At 50.5% G+C, this 18932-nt stretch overlaps 1 protein-coding gene across 1 annotated transcript in view; it reads left to right on the top strand.

The window, feature by feature from the left end:
* The window catches only part of TGM2 (transglutaminase 2), a 41921-nt gene that overhangs the window by 12093 nt on the left and 10896 nt on the right, over window positions 1–18932 (top strand). The window contains exons 2-6 of the mRNA XM_043495784.1: window positions 1192–1371; window positions 10693–10935; window positions 12552–12670; window positions 16191–16319; window positions 17424–17601. Of these exons, the coding sequence (XP_043351719.1) occupies window positions 1192–1371; window positions 10693–10935; window positions 12552–12670; window positions 16191–16319; window positions 17424–17601 (849 nt within the window). The remainder of the gene's footprint in view (window positions 1–1191; window positions 1372–10692; window positions 10936–12551; window positions 12671–16190; window positions 16320–17423; window positions 17602–18932) is intronic.

The raw sequence follows: 18932 nt of genomic DNA, 5'->3' as shown, positions 1-18932 counted from the left end.
CTGCATTCTTTGTTCCCAGATGTGTCTATTCACATTTAGCCATATTAAAACATATATAGTTTGCTTTCACCCAGTTTACCAAACAATTTAGATCGCTCTGAATCTGTGATCTGTCCTCTTCATTATTTACCACTCCTCCATTTTTTGTGTCATCTGCAAACTTTAGCAAGGATGATTTTATGGTTTTTTCCAGGTCATTGATAAAAAGATTAAAAATAGTGTATGGCCAAGAACTGATCCCTGTGAGACCCCACTGGAAACACTCCTTGATGAAGTTTCCCCATTTACAAGCTACTTTTTGAGACCTATCAGTTAGCCAGTTTTTAATCCATTTCATTGTGTGCCATGTTAATTTTATATCATTCTAGTTTTTTAATCAAAATATCATGTGGTACCAAATAAAATGCCTTACATAAGTCTATGTGTATTACATCAACCTTTATCAACTAAACTTGTACTGACTATTAGTAGATGACTATTCATGAGTATGGGGTGTGGTGAGGGGAGAAGGGGGCTAGATCCAGCCCTGTGTTACACCGACATACACCAAGATAAAGATTCCCATCTAGTGAATCCCCTGGGGCTCAGTGTTCCCTGCTCATGCATGGAGATGCAACCTGCATTCCCTAAATGCAGCAGAACAATAACCTGGCCGTGTGTGCATGCACATGAGAAACACATGGTAGTGAAGCCAAATGCATGAGCTCTGTAGGAGTAAAACTGATCTCTTCTCAGTTGGAGCATCAGAGTTTGGTGCCCAGCCTCTGATCACTAAATGGTCATCACACATATTGAATCTATTTCCCTAAATTAAGTATCCTCACACCTTCTTGTCAAGTGTCTAAATGGGCCATCTTGATTGTCACTACAAAAGTTTTTCTCCTGCTGATAATAGCACATCTTAACTAATTAGCCTCTTACAGTTTGTATGGCAACTTCCACCTTCTCTGTTTGTGTATATATATCATATATATATCTTCGTACTATATGTTCCATTCTATGCATCCGATGAAGTAGGTTGTAGCCCACGAAAGCTTATGCTCTAATAAATTTGTTAGTCTCTAAGGTGCCACAAGTACTCCTGTTCTTTTTAAATGGATTCAAAGGAAGAGAGGGTGGAGTCTGGGTCAGTTTGTGCTGTGTCTTTGCTGCCTTCCTGAAAGAGAGCTTTAGATGCTGTTGGTTTTGCAGATCTGGTGCTTGAATCATGCAACCTGGAGTGTGAGAGCAACAATCAGAACCACATGACGGCTGACATGGGCAACCAGCAGCTTGTTGTGAGGAGGGGACAGTCTTTCACCATCACGCTGCTCTTCACTGGAAGGGGTTATGAGGAAGGAGTGGATAAACTTGCTCTCAACGTAGAGACAGGTAAGTCCAGAGCTTTTCACTAAACTCAGCTGTGGTCAGCTTGGAGAGGAGCCACCTCCATCCCCTCATTCAGAGACACACACAATATCCACCCGTATCACATCACCTCGGAGATGAGCCGTCCTACCCTTCATGTCAGAGACAGACCTATTCACCCACCCTCCCATCAGAGAGAGGCCATGCCCAGCTAAGCCACCTCAGCACTGTCACATCCAGGAGGGGCACTTTCTACCCCAGTCATCACGGAGAGAGCCATCCCTGCCCCAGCCCATTCAAAAAAGCACTTTCCAAACTTGTCACTCGTATACAGATTCCCCCTCTCCCTCCATCATTTTATAGGCAAGTAGTCCTCAATTTCCACCCCCCATCACCCCACCTCCCCACCCCTCACCACAGTAAAAGGCTAACCCCGCCCCATTCACCAGCAAACAGTCCCTCCAGGGTCTGTCACCATCCAGATAAGTTTCAGAGTAGCAGCCGTGTTAGTCTGTATTCTCAAAAAGAAAAGGAGTACTTGTGGCACCTTAGAGACTAACAAATTTATTAGAGCATAAGCTTTCGTGAGCTACAGCTCACTTCATCGGATGCATTTGGTGGAAAAAACCCATCCGATGAAGTGAGCTGTAGCTCACGAAAGCTTATGCTCTAATAAATTTGTTAGTCTCTAAGGTGCCACAAGTACTCCTTTTCTTTTTTCATCCAGATAAGCAAGCACTACCACATGAATGGCCCTCACATTTTTGTTCAAGAAAACTAAGTGCTTTCCCCATGGCTTATCTTTGCTTGTTTTTACAACTCACAAAATGAATCTAAAAGCCCTTGGTCCAAACTTTTTTTTATTTGTTATACATTGTGGGATCTGAGAGGACGGCTTCCTCTTCCTGTCAGGAGCCTGTTATCTCAGTCATGTTATTTCCAACATTAAAGTAAAATTTCCCTGGCACTGATCCTGATGTCATAGGTGGTTTTTCCTCACAGTCCCGGACAGAAAGATATAAAAACAAAGGCTCCACAATATAATAATAATTGAAAGAAAGCCCCAGCACTTGTGAATGTTATTTGCTTGAGTGTAACACTAACTCCCCATAGCCAACAATGTTCATTATTGCCACATTCCACACGTCTTAAGTGTTTGGGCATGAAGACAAGTCAATCAGTCCGTGCGAAGGATTATTTCAGACGAGCTGACAGGGTTGCGCTTTGCCCAGCTATTACCTTGGAAAGTCTGAGTTGGAATCCATAACATCGGTAGGCTCCTAATGCAGCATTCCAAAAATCCAAGCAGTCACTTTCACACCTGGGATTTGCATTACCATAACTAGAAAAACAAACTACTATTAGGAATAATAAGAGGTACTTTAGGCAGAAGGTTTCAGAAGCCAAATAAGAGTTTCATCCACAAGCTATTTTTATGGTACTCTAAGGTTTCAGCTCAAGGAATTCAGAATAAAATAATAAGGATAGCAAGTATAAAATAAAGTCATATTCCTTAGTGGCATGGACCCTCTGTACATGCACATAGTACCTTCCACTTGAGAATCTTAAGTACCTACTAAATATTAATTAACTGAGCATCATGTCACCACCATGACAAAAGGTAGTAAAATTATCCCCATTTTACAGATAGGAAACTGAGGCACAGAAGGGAGCTTAAGTGAGAGTCCACAGTCACACAGAGAGTCTGTGGTAGAATCAGGAATGTAGCACAAAACTCCCAATTCCTGCTTCCACCCTCCATAGACTAACGGCTTGTTTGCACTCGGAAGCTGTAACTGTTTAATATAAATCAGTTTAGTTAATTCCTACAACTTGTACGTGTGGACTCTCATAAAATGATTTAAAACTGATTCTATGCCTTTAGCTTGCACCTGTACATTTACCAGTGCAAGCTAAACTGATATAAGCCAGGTTCAAATTGATACAAGTGTGTCCGCACACAAAACTGTACCATTTTAACCAAATCCGTATAAAAATCACACTTTTAATTAAACTGGTCTAACTTTGTGTGTGGGTCAAGGCTGATTCTGTGCAAAGATCCCAATTCCCTTCTAGTGAATGGGTAAGGAGATACCCTCTGCTCAGGGTCAAGGTACAGCTATTCTCCATCTTGGGAGAAATCAGACATGCAGGAACAATAGTAGTGGACCCAGCCCAGAAAGATGTGGGTTTGGTTCTGAGGCTTTGGCTATGAACCGTCCCAAAGTCTGGGCACGTTTTTTCTCTTGGGGTTGGGCCAATGTCTGGGGAATTTCCATCTTTCAATTGCTAAGTAAAATTAGACCTCCAAAGAGAGGGATGTCACCAAGAGAGGCCAGGTGTGCTGGTGCAGTAGTGTTGGGTGGGTCAAGGTTAGCCAGACCAAACTCCTTTCCCAGCACAGTAGAGCATGAGCCCCAGGTCTGTCCAGGGACAGAACACCGTATGGAAGCCCAGCAAAGGAACCGCCTGGCAGAAGTTTTATTTATCTCGGTCCTGCCCAGGTGACCATATAACCCAGTAAGAAAGACCCAGCCCCACTGTCAGTGCTTGGGATGGGCCAACTCCACTACTCATCCCGCTACCCACACTAGATCATACTTCCACCAGCTGTGTACGCCACTAATCCAGTCCTGCAGGGGCTATCGGGGGAGAACGCAGCTAAGATGCTGCTGTGACGGGTTAGATCAGAGAAACCCCCCTGGGACTGCCACCTGATGTGCTGGGACTACCTCTGAGTGCATTTTCCCTGCCATCTTGGGACTTCAGTGCCCTGCCTGGTTGTGTGCTATGACATGCTAGCCTGCTACAAACACAGACCCAGGTCTGAACCACGTCCCCCAAAAGCTGCAGGTTTAACTGAAAACAGCTTAAGAAATGCTCCTGTCTCCAGCACCCAGATGCCCAGTTTCCAATGGGATCCAAACTCCAAATAAATCCATTTTACTCTGTATAAAGCTTATACAGGGTAAACTCATAGATCGTTCGCCCTCTATAACACTGATAGAGAGGTTTCAGAGTAGCAGCCGTGTTAGTCTGTATTCGCAAAAAGAAAAGGAGGACTTGTGGCACCTTAGAGACTAACAAATTTCTTTGAGCATAAGCTTTCGTGAACTACAGCTCAACTTCATATGCATCCTATGAAGTGAGCTTTAGCTCACGAAAGCTTATGCTCAAATAAATTTGTTAGTCTCTAAGGTGCCACAAGTACTCCTTTTCTTTTTACTGATAGAGAGGTATGCACAGCTGTTTGCCCCCCCCCAGGTATTAATACTTACTCTGGGTTAATTAATAAGTAAAAAGCAATTTTATTAAATACAAAAAGTAGGATTTAAGGGGTTCCAAGTAATAACAGACAGAACAAAGTGAACTACCAAGCAAAATAAAATAAAACACGCAAGTCTAAGCCTAATACAGTAAGAAAACTGAATACAGATAAAATCTCACCCTCAGAGATGTTTCAATAAGCTTTTTTCCCAGACTGGACACCTTCCTAGTCTGGGCCCAATCCTTTCCCCTGGTACAGCTCTTGTTCCAGCTCAGGTGGTAGCTAGGGGATTTCTCATGAATGCAACCCCCTCTGTTTTGTTCCACCTGCTTATATAGCTTTTGCACAAGGCAGGAATCCTTTATCCCTCTCTGGGTTCCCACCCCTCCTTCTAAATGGAAAAGCACCAGGTTAAAGATGGATTCCAGTTCAGGTGACATGATCACATGTCACTGTAAGACTTCATTACCCACTTGCCAGCCCACAGGTGTACAGGAAGACTTACAAGTAAACAGAGCCATTCACAACAATTGTCCTGGTTAACGGGAGCCATCAAGATTCCAAGCCACCATTTATGGCCCACACTTTGCATAATTACAATAGGCCCTCAGAGTTATATTTCATATTTCTAGTTTCAGATACAAGAATACAAATAGGATGACCACACTCAATAGATTATAAGCTTTGTAATGATACCTTACAAGAGACCTTTTGCATGAAGCATATTCTAGTTACATTATATTCACATGCTCGCAGAACAAAGTTAGGATGGAACGGAACTTCCCACCACACAAGAACGGAACTTCCCGCCACCCCCACAGCATTTCAGGGGCTGGAGGACTCCTTTAGCTGTCCGTGGTTATAGCAGCCTGCATGGATTTGGGGGCTTTAATTCCTGCCTGAATATTCCCACCCAGGTTTATCTCAAACACTGCCCCACCTTCAGTGTCACACTAGGGTTATTTATTCAAGATCTGGGCTGCTCCAGGCCTGGGTGGGTGAGGGAGAGAAAGATACTTAGATCTTGGCTCCCCGTGTTATCTCTGAAAATCAGGCAGCTGTTTCCCGCCAAGGACAACCAAAGAGGGCTGGGGAGGGGAACAAAACAAGGAAGCTTGCAGGCGGGCCAACACCCACCTTCCTTAGCAATACAGTATCAAGGAAGAAAAGGTCCCAATCTCCCCAAGTATGTACATGGAATTTCTCAGGGAGTTAGTCACAATGGGTACATCCATACAGCACAAAAAGTCTCAGAGCCCGGGTTAAATGACTTGGACTCGCAAGACTTGTGCTGCAGGGCTATAAATAGCCATGTAGACGTTCAGACTCAGGCTGGATCCTGGGCTCTGAGACCCACCCCCCTTGCCGAGTTTCAGAGCCCAGGCTCCAGTCTGTGCCTGAAATGCTACGCTGCCATTTTTAGCCCAGCAGGACGAGCCCAAGCCAGGTGACCTAGTCCCTAGACTCACGAGACTCACAGGGTATTTCTGACTTGCGGATGCAACCTGTGTGCCTTCCCTGACTCCCAGTCCCTCCCACCTCCAAGCAGAGAGCCATCCTCCTGCAGCCCAGAAGAGCTGCCAAGGGCAGGGGGGATGAGACAGCTCCCTGCAATGCAGCACAGATTCTATTAATAGTTTCAGCCACTTTATGTCTTTCCAATCCTTTGTACTGACAAACTTTTACCCGGAGGGACACCAGTTGGCCCATGGGATTGGGAATGAGCTCTGGGGCCTTCTGCTCCAGCTTCATATCTGCCCCAGAGGAGGAGGCATTACCACGTGCTGGCCTGGCTGGTTTGGTGAGACTCCATCCAGTCACTTGTGTCCACATCACAACGCCGTTGCGCTGTCTAGCATACGAGATTTGACTTGTCGGCAGCTTCCGAAGAGAGGCTGAACTCTCCAGGCACATAAGCTACCCTCTCCTGCACAGCAGGTCCCACCAGGACAGTGCAGAGGGACTTTGGTTGGAGGAATTGGGAAAATCTGCCCTACAACTGGCTAAAGTGTGACACTTCTGAGAATAAATCATGCCTTTGCTCCAGCCTGGTCTTGTCTCAAGCAGTTTTACCAGCCTCCTGCAGGTCCTCTTCCATGGTGGAGGGTTCTAAACAGGATGTCCTGTGCCAGGGCCTAGGACAGGAGAGCTCATGACTGACACTCAAAATCATGAATCATAGAGTTGGCCGGGAATTTATTTTTCCCAATGAGAAGTTGCAACAAAAACATTAAAACTTGGTTTTGTTTAAAATTCTCATAGACGTTTTTCAGATTTGCAACAAAAAAACTAAAACTAGAGATGTGGGGAGAGGAGGGAAAGGGAAAAGGGGTTGGCAACAAAAGCCAGAATGTTTTCAGTGAAAATGGAAATCTTTTCATGAACATTTCCATTCTGTCAACAACAACAAAAAAACCTTTTGGTCAGAAAAAAAAAGCTTCAACAAAAAATGTCAATCATCTTGAATGAAAATGTAATGAATAAAAATGACCAGACTTTTTGTGTTACCCCATCTTGGAATACAAGAACCAGGCATTCCCATGGGTGGATGCCTAGAGGACACATGACCCATTTTATGTGTCTGACGAGTTAGATCCCAGAGCTCAGATGCAAAACTAGGGCGAGATCTACACCTGTAAGTAATGGCATTTCCCTAGGGGGGGAAACCCTAAATGCTCCAGAGAAGTCATTGAATCTAGAGCCTCCAAAAGGAAGGGCTCGCTAGCAAGCCAATATTAGCCCTGGAGTTAGGCACAGATGGTGGAATCCTGGCTCCTCTGAGGTCATTGGGAGTTCTGCCCTTGGCTTGGAGAGAAGGAAGAATCCCCAGGGAGTTTGTCTTCCTGCTGCATTTGGGAACAGATCCTTGGGGGAGGGTTTTTGTTTTTTGAGACACATCCTGAAACTCCAGGTGAGGAAGGTTAGTGTCCCTGCATTTGCTGGATTTCATTTAAGGGAGAGCAGCCCTGGACAGAACGTTTCTGAGCAGCGCTGGAGGAGGGGAGTTTGTGGTCTGTGACTTTCAGAGCAGTGTCCTAGCTACACCCACTGGGCCTCATCAAAATCAAACAGCCGATCAGTGTAGAACAAATAAGAAACCCTACCCCAGTCAGCTTGTGCAATCCAAGGATACAGAAGGCCACTGAGTCAGGTTCAGGGGCTAGACGCAATCGTGATGGTGACTATGGGTTATGGGTGGATGGGCCGCACCTCTGTGTCCCATCAAACCAGGGCTGTGACTAACATAGCTTTTAAGGGTGCCCCCACGGAGCAGGGGAAAGAGTGCAGGTTTGTTTCAGCCCTGGATAGAAAAAGGCACCAGCTGCAAAGTTTGGATCCTGATGTACAGTTCCAGGGTGTTTGGAGCTGGGGCTTTGGTGCAGGCCTGTCTCAGAGTTCCAGATAATCAACCATCAGGCTTCAGGGCACAAACTGACATTCTGCAGGGGCCAGGAGGGAATTTCCCCCTCCCCCCCAAATTGCCCATCTGGTCTCTACTCGCTCCCTGCAGCCACACAGGCAATACACACCTGCTGTGTGCCGTCAGTAAATGTATGCGGAAAGACATGTTTCCTGTCAGAGTGACCCAGGCCATTCTGGACACAGATGCAGCAACCACTGACGTGCTGCTCGCTGCCTTCACCCCAAGTGATCCCAAAGGGTGTTCCAAGCGACAGTGTGTCCATAGAGCACAACTGAATGCAGTTACCTCTGGGGTGGAGGGTGGCAGGCAACTGAAATTTTGGCCACAGAGACGAACATGTCTACTCTTGCAGAAAAGTGCTAGAGGTTCTTTAAAATCTGCACAGAGCAGGTAAGGGCTCAGCGGTTGGGGGCCTAAACTGCACGGACCTCAATTTACCTGCCTGGCTAGCAGGACAGAGCTGTCTCTACCTTGCCAGCTTCAAACCTAGGGTTCCAGGCAGTCCATGTAGTCCAAACCTGAGCCTTTGCCACCAAGTCATCCCCACACTGAGTTCTTGCTAATAGCCCTGTCCTGCAAAGAAGGGGTGTTATTTCAGTGCAAACAGACAGTGTCTATTTTTAAGCAGAGATGTTTGGACAGTTCCAGGTGGGTACCTTGTGTGGACAGATCCAGTAACAGCCCTATGTCCCCACCCCACTGCTCTTCACAACACTGAATGAGCATCTCTGTGCAGAGGAAGCAGAGCTTTCCCCTGGCTCTTTTCCGGAATGGTTTGGGGGCAGAGGAGAGCAAGGGAAGGAAGCAGTTTCCCGCCGCCTGTCTGGGGAGGGGGATTCCTTGGGAACATGAGTAAGGAGCAGGGCTGAAAAGGGAAACTGCTCAGCCAACTGCATCTGAAGAAGCCAGGTCAGCTCTCCCCGGGCCTCGCAGATGGAGCGAGGAGGAGAAAGTGTGTCACTCTCATTAGTTCATGTGTATTTCTGGTCATGAAGTTCTACTCCCCAACAAGGGCAGGGCGCTGGAGCGGTGGAGTGTGGGCCCAGGACCAGCATAACACAGAGTTCCCAGTGTGGGAGGGAAGCCTGCACACAGAACATCACTTGAAATGAAATCTGCCAGTCACTGCAGCTGCCTGGACACAGGGCGCAGTCACAGGGGAGGGCCAGGTCCGAGCTGTTCTCTCTGTTTCTGGGAGGAGCAGTGTTTGGCTCCAGGACGGCTCCTTGTACTAGGAGTAACACTCCGAGCAGCATGAAAGGACAGCTGTGTGCACACTGCTGCGTGCTGTTCCGAGGGAGCACTGATGTCACTGCTAGACGCTGGAAGTGAAGAGTGCTAGGTGGGGCCCAGGCTCCGTGAAAGGGACACGGGCTCTCATCTCACGGGGGTGTATTGTACGCCCAGGAACCCGCCTGCGGTTCCAGAGTGGCTGGCTTTGGAATGAGAGATTGGATGGGCTTGGCCGCGAGTGGAAACACAGTGTAACAGGGGCTTAGTGATACTCAGCTGTGGTGTGTTGCTATAGGATGTTTGGCTGTAGCTGGCAGAGATGCTTTCACACAGTCCTGGATCTGGATGCTGCACCTGGCACTTACTGCAGACCCAGAAGTGGTTATTTGGGGAGCTGTTAGTTTGAGCTTACAAGGCCCCCAACTACATGGACAGACTGGGGTGCCCCAGTCTGAACACTGGGCTCCCCAGGCTGTGTCCCTTAGAGTCTCCATTGGTGTGTCCACAGAAGGGTGGGGTGGGGGGCATGAACCAACCGGTCCCCCATACACCACGCAGGAGCAGAAGCAGGCTGAATCACAGCCAAAGGGGTGTACAGACCAGGGCAAGGCTGATGGGGAGCGACTGGAAAGGCCCCTAGGCCCCCAGCTGCAGGCACCATTAGCGTGCAGTTACTACTTCACATGCAGCCAGTGTAAAGCACACAGGGCACCAAATAGCTTGGAAACTCCAGTCCCATGCATCTCCTGGGGCCTGAATGTTAACCATGGCTACGGGCCCCTGCCTGCCAGTGTCTCATAAGACATCCCCCCATTATAGCAGGCAGGCAATCAGGACATCACATACCAATCCAGCCAGCAGAGCAATGGGGTCCCCATTGTCTGCCTGCCACACTGGCAAGTCCCTCACGTGCATCAGCCACCGATGAAAGAATCAGGAGAATTCAGTCCCCCCGTGAATCGCCCATCGAGTGGCTCCTCTGTCCTGGGGGCAGAGAATCATCTGCAGGAGGTGCAGCCCCCTGCACACAGCACGCCAGCCACTTAGCTGCCCTCCGCATGCTGGTCTGCTCAGGACACCACAGCCCCCAGCCTCTGCCCTGCTGTGGGGCCAGTGAAGGCAGACGCGGTGCCAACACTGGGCCTGACCCTCAGCTGGTTCAATAAGGGGAGCTACCTACAGCCAATGCAGGGAGAACGGGGCCAGCGGGACATGTCTGCAAAGGGTGAGGGGTGCTGTGCCGTGGGAGGCTGAAATAGCCCCTGCTGCATCCTAGGTCTAGTGTCTCTCGAGCAGTGCTCACACGGGGTGAAGCTACAAGAGCATTGTCCTTCCCCTGGCCCCAGAGGCACTGTCCCCAGGACTATCCGAGCGAGAGGCCAGAGGCAGGATGTGCTAACGAGGTCGTTCGCTCTGGCAGGGCCGTGCCCCATCGAGTCGTCGGGAACCAAGTCCCATTTCCCCGTCTCTGATGCCCTCCAGGCGTCAGAATGGAGCGCAGTCGTGGACCATCAGGATGGAACCTCTCTCTCCTTGTTGATTTACTCCCCTCCTGACGCCCGGATCGGCCGCTATACCCTGACTCTGGAGGCCTCTATGGGATACCAAGGCACCAGCTTCAGGCTTGGAGAGTTCATCTTGCTCTTTAACCCTTGGTGTCCAGGTGAGATTTTCATTCATCCATTTAAGTTGCAGGGATCTCTCTAAAATGGAGATGGGACAGATTCGGAACAACAGCCTCTGGCTGGGACTGCACAAGTCTGGAGCTGAACGGCCCACGCCAGCCTCTCTTGGATGGGCTGAACCAACACCAGCTCCAAAAGCCAGTACTTTGGGGAGGTCTGACTCTGAGCTTCAGCAGCTGGCCCAGCTGTGCTTCAAGCCAGGAACCCCCTAGCTTCACCCTAGAGCCAGAAGCCCTAAAGACCGCTGGTTCCCCTTCCCAGGCCATAGGAACGCACATATTATTGGATGCCTGCGTCCCTCTCCAAAGGCTGAGCAGATCTGCTCCCTCCCTGGAAAATCTCTGACAGTGGTTGCAATCCGGTGCATGGGGAAGAGCGCGGACGGGGGGTAGGAGCCAGCCTTGCCGTTGAATCCAGAGGCGTGATGAACTCTGCCAGACGCAAGGGGACATCTCAATTCCCACCCCTTGCCCACTCACTGCCCTGCTCCCAGCTACCATGGCCATCAGGACACAGGTTATGGGGCAGAACACACAGCTCTGAATGCCACTATGTTAACGGCCAGCCAGGGTGCAAATAAAGCCACCACTATCCCTGCTGAGATCAGACAGCAGCATGTGGAGGGAGGGACCAATGTCTGGCCATGGTTGGGCAAGCGATCAACCAGGTTGCTTGCCCACCCCTTGTTCTTGTCTCCCACGGCTCTCCCCATCAGTACGAGGAATCTGCCCCCACCAACTCCCCCATCCAAGTGCAGCCTGATGTCACCCACGTGAAATACAAGGCCTAAAGTTACAAACTTCCTGAATTCCAAAGCATTTTGTGCTGACTCTTCAGAGATAAGGAGTTTAGAAAGTTTCACTTGGCCACTGTCCCATGGGAACACCAGGGCTGGCAGGAAGTTTTTGCAATGAACAAACGACACAAAACATTTGGCCACGTTGTTCAATGTTTTTCACTGAAACAAGAAAAACTAAAAATCTCATTGACAGGAATATTTTTCAGTTTTCATTTTCTTGCGTTTCCCTCCCTCCTTCTCTCTTCTTTTTTCTTCCTCCCCCCTTTTCCAGTGGGGAAAAAGATGGGGGTGGGGGCAGAGAAGAGCACACAAGCAAAGCCAACCCCCCACCCAATGTTATATTTTAATTCAAATCTAATTGCATTGACATTTTACAGCAAATTCCATGAAAAATGTTGTCTGCAACATGCACGATTTCATTTCCTTCAGCATTGCTCATGGAAAATCGTGGCCATTTTTCACAATGGCCCAGATACTCAGCAGCTGTAGAACTGTAGCTCTATGAGCAGCTGTGGGGTGATGCCAGTTCATGCCAGCTGAGGAGCTGACCCAATGGGGTCAGAGCATCACCACACAGGCCCTCTCCTGCATCCTTGGGTTCTGAGTCCTAGGCTTGGTGCTGCTCCGGCAATGGCCCAACCTCTGCAGGCTGCAATAGAGTTATTTCTCGTGTTTGGGGCCGCCCACCACTGCAGTGCTTTTCCCAGAAGTCTGGGCTAGTTCGTGGGTGCTGGAATGAGAGGATCAAGGGGGGAGAGTGTTTCACCCTGTTCTCTCCCTCCCTTCTCCCCACAGACGACTCTGTCTTTCTCGAGTTTGAAGACCAGCGGTGTGAGTTCGTGCTGACACAGCAGGGCCTCATCTACCAGGGATCTCTGAAGTTCATCATCCCTATTCCCTGGAATTTCGGACAGGTGAATCTCCAGCCCTGATCTCCTGCCCTGTATTGGCAACACAGTTACAGGGACTTGGGGTCCAGGCTGTAATCTCTGCCCAGGAACCTGCACATGGAGTTCCTCCAGGTGTAGCATCACAGTGCAGCTAGTCAGAGTCTATTATGCAGGATATCACCTCAAAGGGACCCGCAGGATCCCTCTGGAAACACAGCAGAACCCACCCGCTACTGGCAGATGGCATCATGAATGGCAAGATACATCCCTCCCCCTGCTCCAAGTCACCAATCCCCCTTCAGGCTCACTTAACGGCCTGGAAGAATGGAGACAGCAATCCCGACCCAGTGACTGGGCAGTTCTGCCACACGGGGCCAAGCGGGACGTTGCATTTCTGGCTTCAGCCCTGGTCCCTCACTGCTGGGGGCTGTGCTGTGCAGGAGTAGCATTCTCCACCCCAGCCTTCTGCCGTCCGCTCCTGCCTGCACTGAGAGTCCAAGGGGGGTGGTGCCCAGCACCCCTCCCTCCCCCGAAGGGTGATGATCCGAGATGCTGGAGGGGGAGGTCAGAGGGGGAGAGATGAGAAGATTCTGGGAAGAGTCGCTAGTGGGGAAACACATAGAACCCCCATGACCACACCAGGCTGGCTTCCTCACCGGGCCCAAGCTCTGCTCAGGCACAGTGGAGAGGGGAGAGTGCCGGGGGCTTATCACAGCTGACTGGGTCCTGCATAAACGAAAGCTTAACTTACACCACTGGGCCCTTCTGCCAACAGATAATCAGGCCCATCGGAGCCTCTTCTTAACACGTGCCCTCTGCTGGTGTCTCCGCTGGCACCGGGAGAGGGGTCCTATAGCAGGAGGAGATGCGGCTAGGTGATGGAGGTGGAGCAGCTTCATGCCAGTGGGGAGTCCCCCTACACAGGGGGAGGACTCCAATGCAAAGCTGCAGCCTGTCTAACGTCCCTTTATCTCACGTGTGTGGCAGTAGGTGAACCTGGCGGTTCAGAGCTCCAGCCCCAACACACAGAACAGGGTTCACTGCTCCCCCAATGCGTCCCATCCCATGTGCCTGGCAGCAGGTGTCAATTTCTGTGTCCTCTGATAACACCTCAGTGGAAATCTCACTCCACCTGCCGCTGGAGGCAAATTAAAATCTCATTTCCGGAGGCGAAAATGCTGAGTTCAGATCCCAGGAGCAGCCCATAAATCCTTAACCAACGAGGCCTGGGAGAGAGGCCAGGACAGAACACTCAATAATAATGACAAAAACACCCTCTGTCTGGGAAACATATGGAGGGGCCTTTGTAAGATAACCAGCTCCCCTCCCAAGTTACAGTGCTGATAAGGGGATTGCCAGCGCCATGAGCTCTGCCCTGGTGTATTTTGGTCATAAGCATGTCATGTCTGCATTTCAAATGCCTTTGGTCATATTGGGGCTGGGGCTGCAAGTGGCTCCCAGCAACCCATGAGCTCGAGAGGGGTCCTCTCTCTTTGGGGCTGATTCTGAGTAGGGTGAGTGACCTGCAGTTCCCAAGGCAGACAACAGAGCTGCAGATTTCTGAGCACCTCCCAAGAGAGGGTCCTGTCTGGGGTGGAGCTGAATCAGTGACTTTCCAACCTCCTAGCATTCACTGCCACTGCACCCCTGACTGCAGCAAATTCCTCCTCCACCATTACAAAAATCACCCCGGGTCACCAAAGTTCCCTGGCTCCTGGTCGGCTGTGCAGAACAGCAGCTGTCACTCAAGCCCAGCTCCTCCAAGGCACTTCCGCAGCGCAGGGCTCAGCATTACGGCGCCAGCTGCTTAGTGCAACCCTCAGCCCCAGGCTCCCTACACAACGCAGGGGGAGAGTTAGACGCTAGCTGAAGGGTTTGTCCACACAACGTGTTAGTGCGCGGCAAGCTGGGGTGCAAGACGTTCATAGCCTGCCTTGCCAGGCACTGCCTTACCGTGCAGCCAAACCCTAAGTAAGGACTCTTCAGAAATCAGCGGGGTGGGGAGCTGCCTAAGCTAGCCAGGAGTGAAAGGCAGGGAACGTGGTGGGAATAGGCACCTAAGCAGCTGGTTGGCCAGAGACAGACACCTCCCTCCACTGGGGATCCTGAGCCAAGAGCCCTAAGCTCCATCTGCAGACAGAAAGAGACACCCCGCCCGCATATCCAGTGTTCTAGTGGGTAGGGTGTTCCCCTGGGAAGTGGGACACTGACACTCAAGTTCCCGCTGCAGACCAGGGACTTGAACCTGGTCTTCCCACCTCCCAGGTGAGTGCTGTCGCACTCGGCTGTGCTGGGGCGGGGGAGACAAGCACTCATCCTGGGGGCTCAGGTGTGCTCTGGGCATACCTAAGGACGGGGCCTTGCTGGCGAGATGGGTGGGGACCCCAGAGCTCGGACTTTGAGCGGCAGGGGCGGGCAGCACCAAGGGCGCTGTGTGCACACCCAACGGAACAGTCTGGTGCCGAGAGCAGAACAGTGGGTGCCGAGGGAATTTGGACAGCTGCTGCGGATGTCAGTAGGGCCCAAGTGGTGGATTCAGGCTCCTAAAGTGGCAAGAGGCAGCCAGTCCCGTGGGAGGATCCGAGCCTCTGCAGGGAAGTCTTATGACTCCTGTGAGGATGATGGGGCTAAGCAGCTGGGTTCCCACAGATGCGTGGGGCCCAGCGATGACCCAGCTTTCCAAGAGGCATCCCAGCTGCACGACAGCAGTCTGCTCAGCGCTGAGGGGGGAGGCTCAGTGACTTCATTTTCCATTCTTAGCCTTGAACTTTGCACATATCAGCTCCTTATCTGCACAAATGGACTAAAGCATCCAGACTCCCTGTCCCCCTCCCCCCTTTGTACAAGCCGCAGGCTGTCAGATAAAATTGCTCTGAAATGTCAATGCCTCCCCATCGCAGAACTGCTCTCACTGGTGCCTTGAGGACAGGGCACCGGTCCCATTGAGCCCATCGGGCTCTCGCTTTCTCCTTCCAAGTCCCCCAAGTGGCCTCCCTAAGTAAACATGCCAAGCGTTTCTCAGGAGCCTTGGTACGGAGCTGGGTGCGAACACAGCAGAGCAACAGCCAGGAATGCACATTCTCACTGATGTTTGAACCAGTAAGACAGTCAGTGCCTGATCCCCCTGGGCTGGTCCAAGCTCTTGTGGGTCCTGGACATGGCCCGCACACTAAGGGGCAAATTCCTGGGTAGCCCCCAGCTACCAAGACAGCTGCAGAGCCTCTGCCACCTAAAGGGGTGGGTCTGGGGGCAGTCAGCTGTAGAGGATGCCCCCCCCGGGTTCTCTCACACCCTCACCATGTGTCCTCCTTGTTACAATGGAATAGTGAGACAGACCTAAGGCGGGGAGGGGCTGGGTCCCCCTGCCACGTCTCACTCCCTGGGATGTAGCTATTTTCTATCTCTCCCAAACCTAGTCCCACTGCTGGGCAAGCTCGCCTGCCCCGGAGGGACAAGTAGCCTGCTGTGCCAGTGCCAACTCCTGGGCTTCACTGCGCTCTCTCCCTTTTCTCCTCTCTCTCTCTCTCTCTCTCCACCACACCAGTTTGAAGATGACATTGTGAACATCTGTCTTCAGCTGCTGGATACAAACCCCAAATTCCTTCGAGACCAAAACCGAGACTGCTCCCGCCGCAATGACCCCGTTTACATTGGTCGAGTCGTGAGCGCCATGGTGAGTCTGGGACACTTTCGGAGTCAGCCAACAGGCAGCTTTGTATCTGCTGGCTGGTCCACCCGTCCAGTGGCCATTCCACTCACTCACCCCCAGATCCCATATGTGTTTCCATGTATTCCTTGAGCTGCCCCAGTTTAGCCAGCCAGCGGCAGCCCCTGCGTATTATGGGCACCATCAGACAGCGGCGACACTGACCGCTCACCCCAGCTGACCTGACTGTGGTCTGCCTCGTTCTGTATATAGGGGCTACTAGACACCTCAGCAATTTTTCACATGGTCTGCATGATTGAACCACACTCACCCCACAGCAGTGGCTCTGCTCCACTCCGGGAGTTGTGGGGGGTCACAGAGACGCTCAGGTTTGGGGGCCCTGTTGGGGGCAAACTTTTGCTCCCCCCCGCCCAGTGGCCCTGCCCCCAACTGGCGTTCCTGCCAATGGTACACAGCTTGCATAATGTGAATACGGCTGGGGGCAACCCCATTGCAATGGTAACAGTGAATGCCAAGGGCTGCAAACAGCCAATGTTAGAGGCAAGTTTCCCTGGGCGTTGGGAAATGGGCTAGTAGGGAGAGAGCAGGCAAGGGGAATAAAGGTGAGTGACCACATGGTTCTCTCTTCCTCTCACATATAAAAACTCCACCCATCTGTCGATGCATCCACTCACTCTTCTACCTGTCTCTATCCCTAAACCCATCCATCCGCCCTTCATTGGTCTGTTCTGTGATTCTATCCACCACTCCTCCAGTTATGAATCCGTTTCTCCATTGATCTCTGCATCCAGTCCAAACTCACACCCACAGCTTCCCTTCTGACTGCTTTTTCCATCAGCCTCGTTTGCTGATAGGTCATCAATTGTCTTTTAACGAAGCCACTTTGGGAATGGGGCTCCTGTAGCTTGGAACCTGTGCCCTGTTCACCAGCTCCAGGTGGGTACATGAGGGAGATACTGTGCTGTTGAATTGGAGCTCCTAGAACTTCATACAGATGCTCTTCTTTCCTCTTCAGTCCAGTCCTTCCCCCTCCGGGGCCCAGAGGGCTCTGTCCCTGCACGGGCAGTCAACACTCTGTGCTCACCAGGAATCTCATCTATTGTGTTGCAGGTGAATTGCAATGATGATCAGGGGGTGCTCGCAGGGCGCTGGGACAATAAGTATGAGGATGGGATGAGCCCCATGTCCTGGATAGGGAGCGTGGACATTCTCAGGAGGTGGAGGAAGTATGGATGCCAGCCAGTCCGATATGGCCAGTGCTGGGTCTTTGCGGCAGTGGCATGTACAGGTGAGGAAACCAGCTGACAATTGCAGACGATTCCCCCTTCCTCACAGGACTGGATCATTCAGATTCCCATGCGCTCCCCACATTCCAGGGCTCACAGTGACCCAGCTGACACTGGTGTGAGGCAGGAGTAACTCTGCTGAGGCCCATGGTGTTAGACAAGGGAAACCAGACTTGCCCATCACAGGTCAGCAGGGGAGAGTCAGCTCCGTGCTGATTTCCTACCAATTACACTTTCTGTTAGTCTAATTAGTCAGGAAACTGCAAACACAATAAAAAATGCCTTGGTTTCTCAGTGACTTCTCTCTCTCGTTCCCCCCAGCAGGCAGAACATCCCCTGCCACATGGCGTAGCGTCATGTATTACATGAATGACAAAGAATAGTTTAAAGGAATGTAATTAATCCACACAGACTGTTGAGAAATACTATGTGAATGACTGACAGAAAATTCATTGGCATTCCCCCATGTGCACACACAGCGGGACAAAGTCTCATGTCACAGTGGTCTAAATCAAAGGTAACCTTACCAATGTGAGGGGAGTCAAACTGGTGCAAATCAGAACAGAATCAGGCCTTAAATTTTTCAAGACGCACATATACGTGCACGCACTTATTTTTCTTGGGGACAAAGTGCATGAGGGTTTGGCCTCGTTCTCCTGGGTACATAAACAGGAGGCAGAAAATAGCTAAAACATATGTGGATTTCTGAGGCTGGCCCACCCCTACCGGTGGCCTTCAAAACTTTAGAACTACTGGTATATTCTGAAGGGTGCCCCATTTATTGTAAGCAGCAGCTAGGAGATTAAATAAAATTGTTGAATGCTAAATTCTACCTGGTCATGGAATCCCGGGACAGCATTTCCCCAGTCTCTTTTGTGCCCTGTTTCTAGTGAAGTATCAGTGCTTGACAGACTGTCAGTGTCACTGAACATCCTTCCACCGGCTGGAGCTCTGACACCACCTCAGAGTGTGGAACAGACCTGTTACATTCAAGCACAAAGCCCCAAATCCTCTTCACGAAGACAAAGAGGGTGATTCTCTGTCAAAGCTGAAGGCAGAGCTGGTGTTGTTTATTGATCTAAGGGGAAAACTCTTCCCTGGTGTTTTAGCTCCTGTAAATCAGGAGACCCATGTTTTCTATCCTTGGCTCTGTCACTGACTCACTGGTATGGCAGAAAAGAAAAGGAGTACTTTTGGCACCTTAGAGACTAACAAATTTATTTGAGCATAAGCTTTCCAATGAAGTGAGCTGTAGCTCACGAAAGCTTATGCTCAAATAAATTTGTGAGTCTCTAAGGTGCCACAAGTCCTCCTTTTCTTTTTGCGAATACAG

Source organism: Dermochelys coriacea, chromosome 13 (assembly GCF_009764565.3).
Source record: "Dermochelys coriacea isolate rDerCor1 chromosome 13, rDerCor1.pri.v4, whole genome shotgun sequence".
Classification (NCBI taxonomy): domain Eukaryota; kingdom Metazoa; phylum Chordata; order Testudines; family Dermochelyidae; genus Dermochelys; species Dermochelys coriacea.
This window is presented reverse-complemented; position numbering and strand designations above follow the sequence as displayed.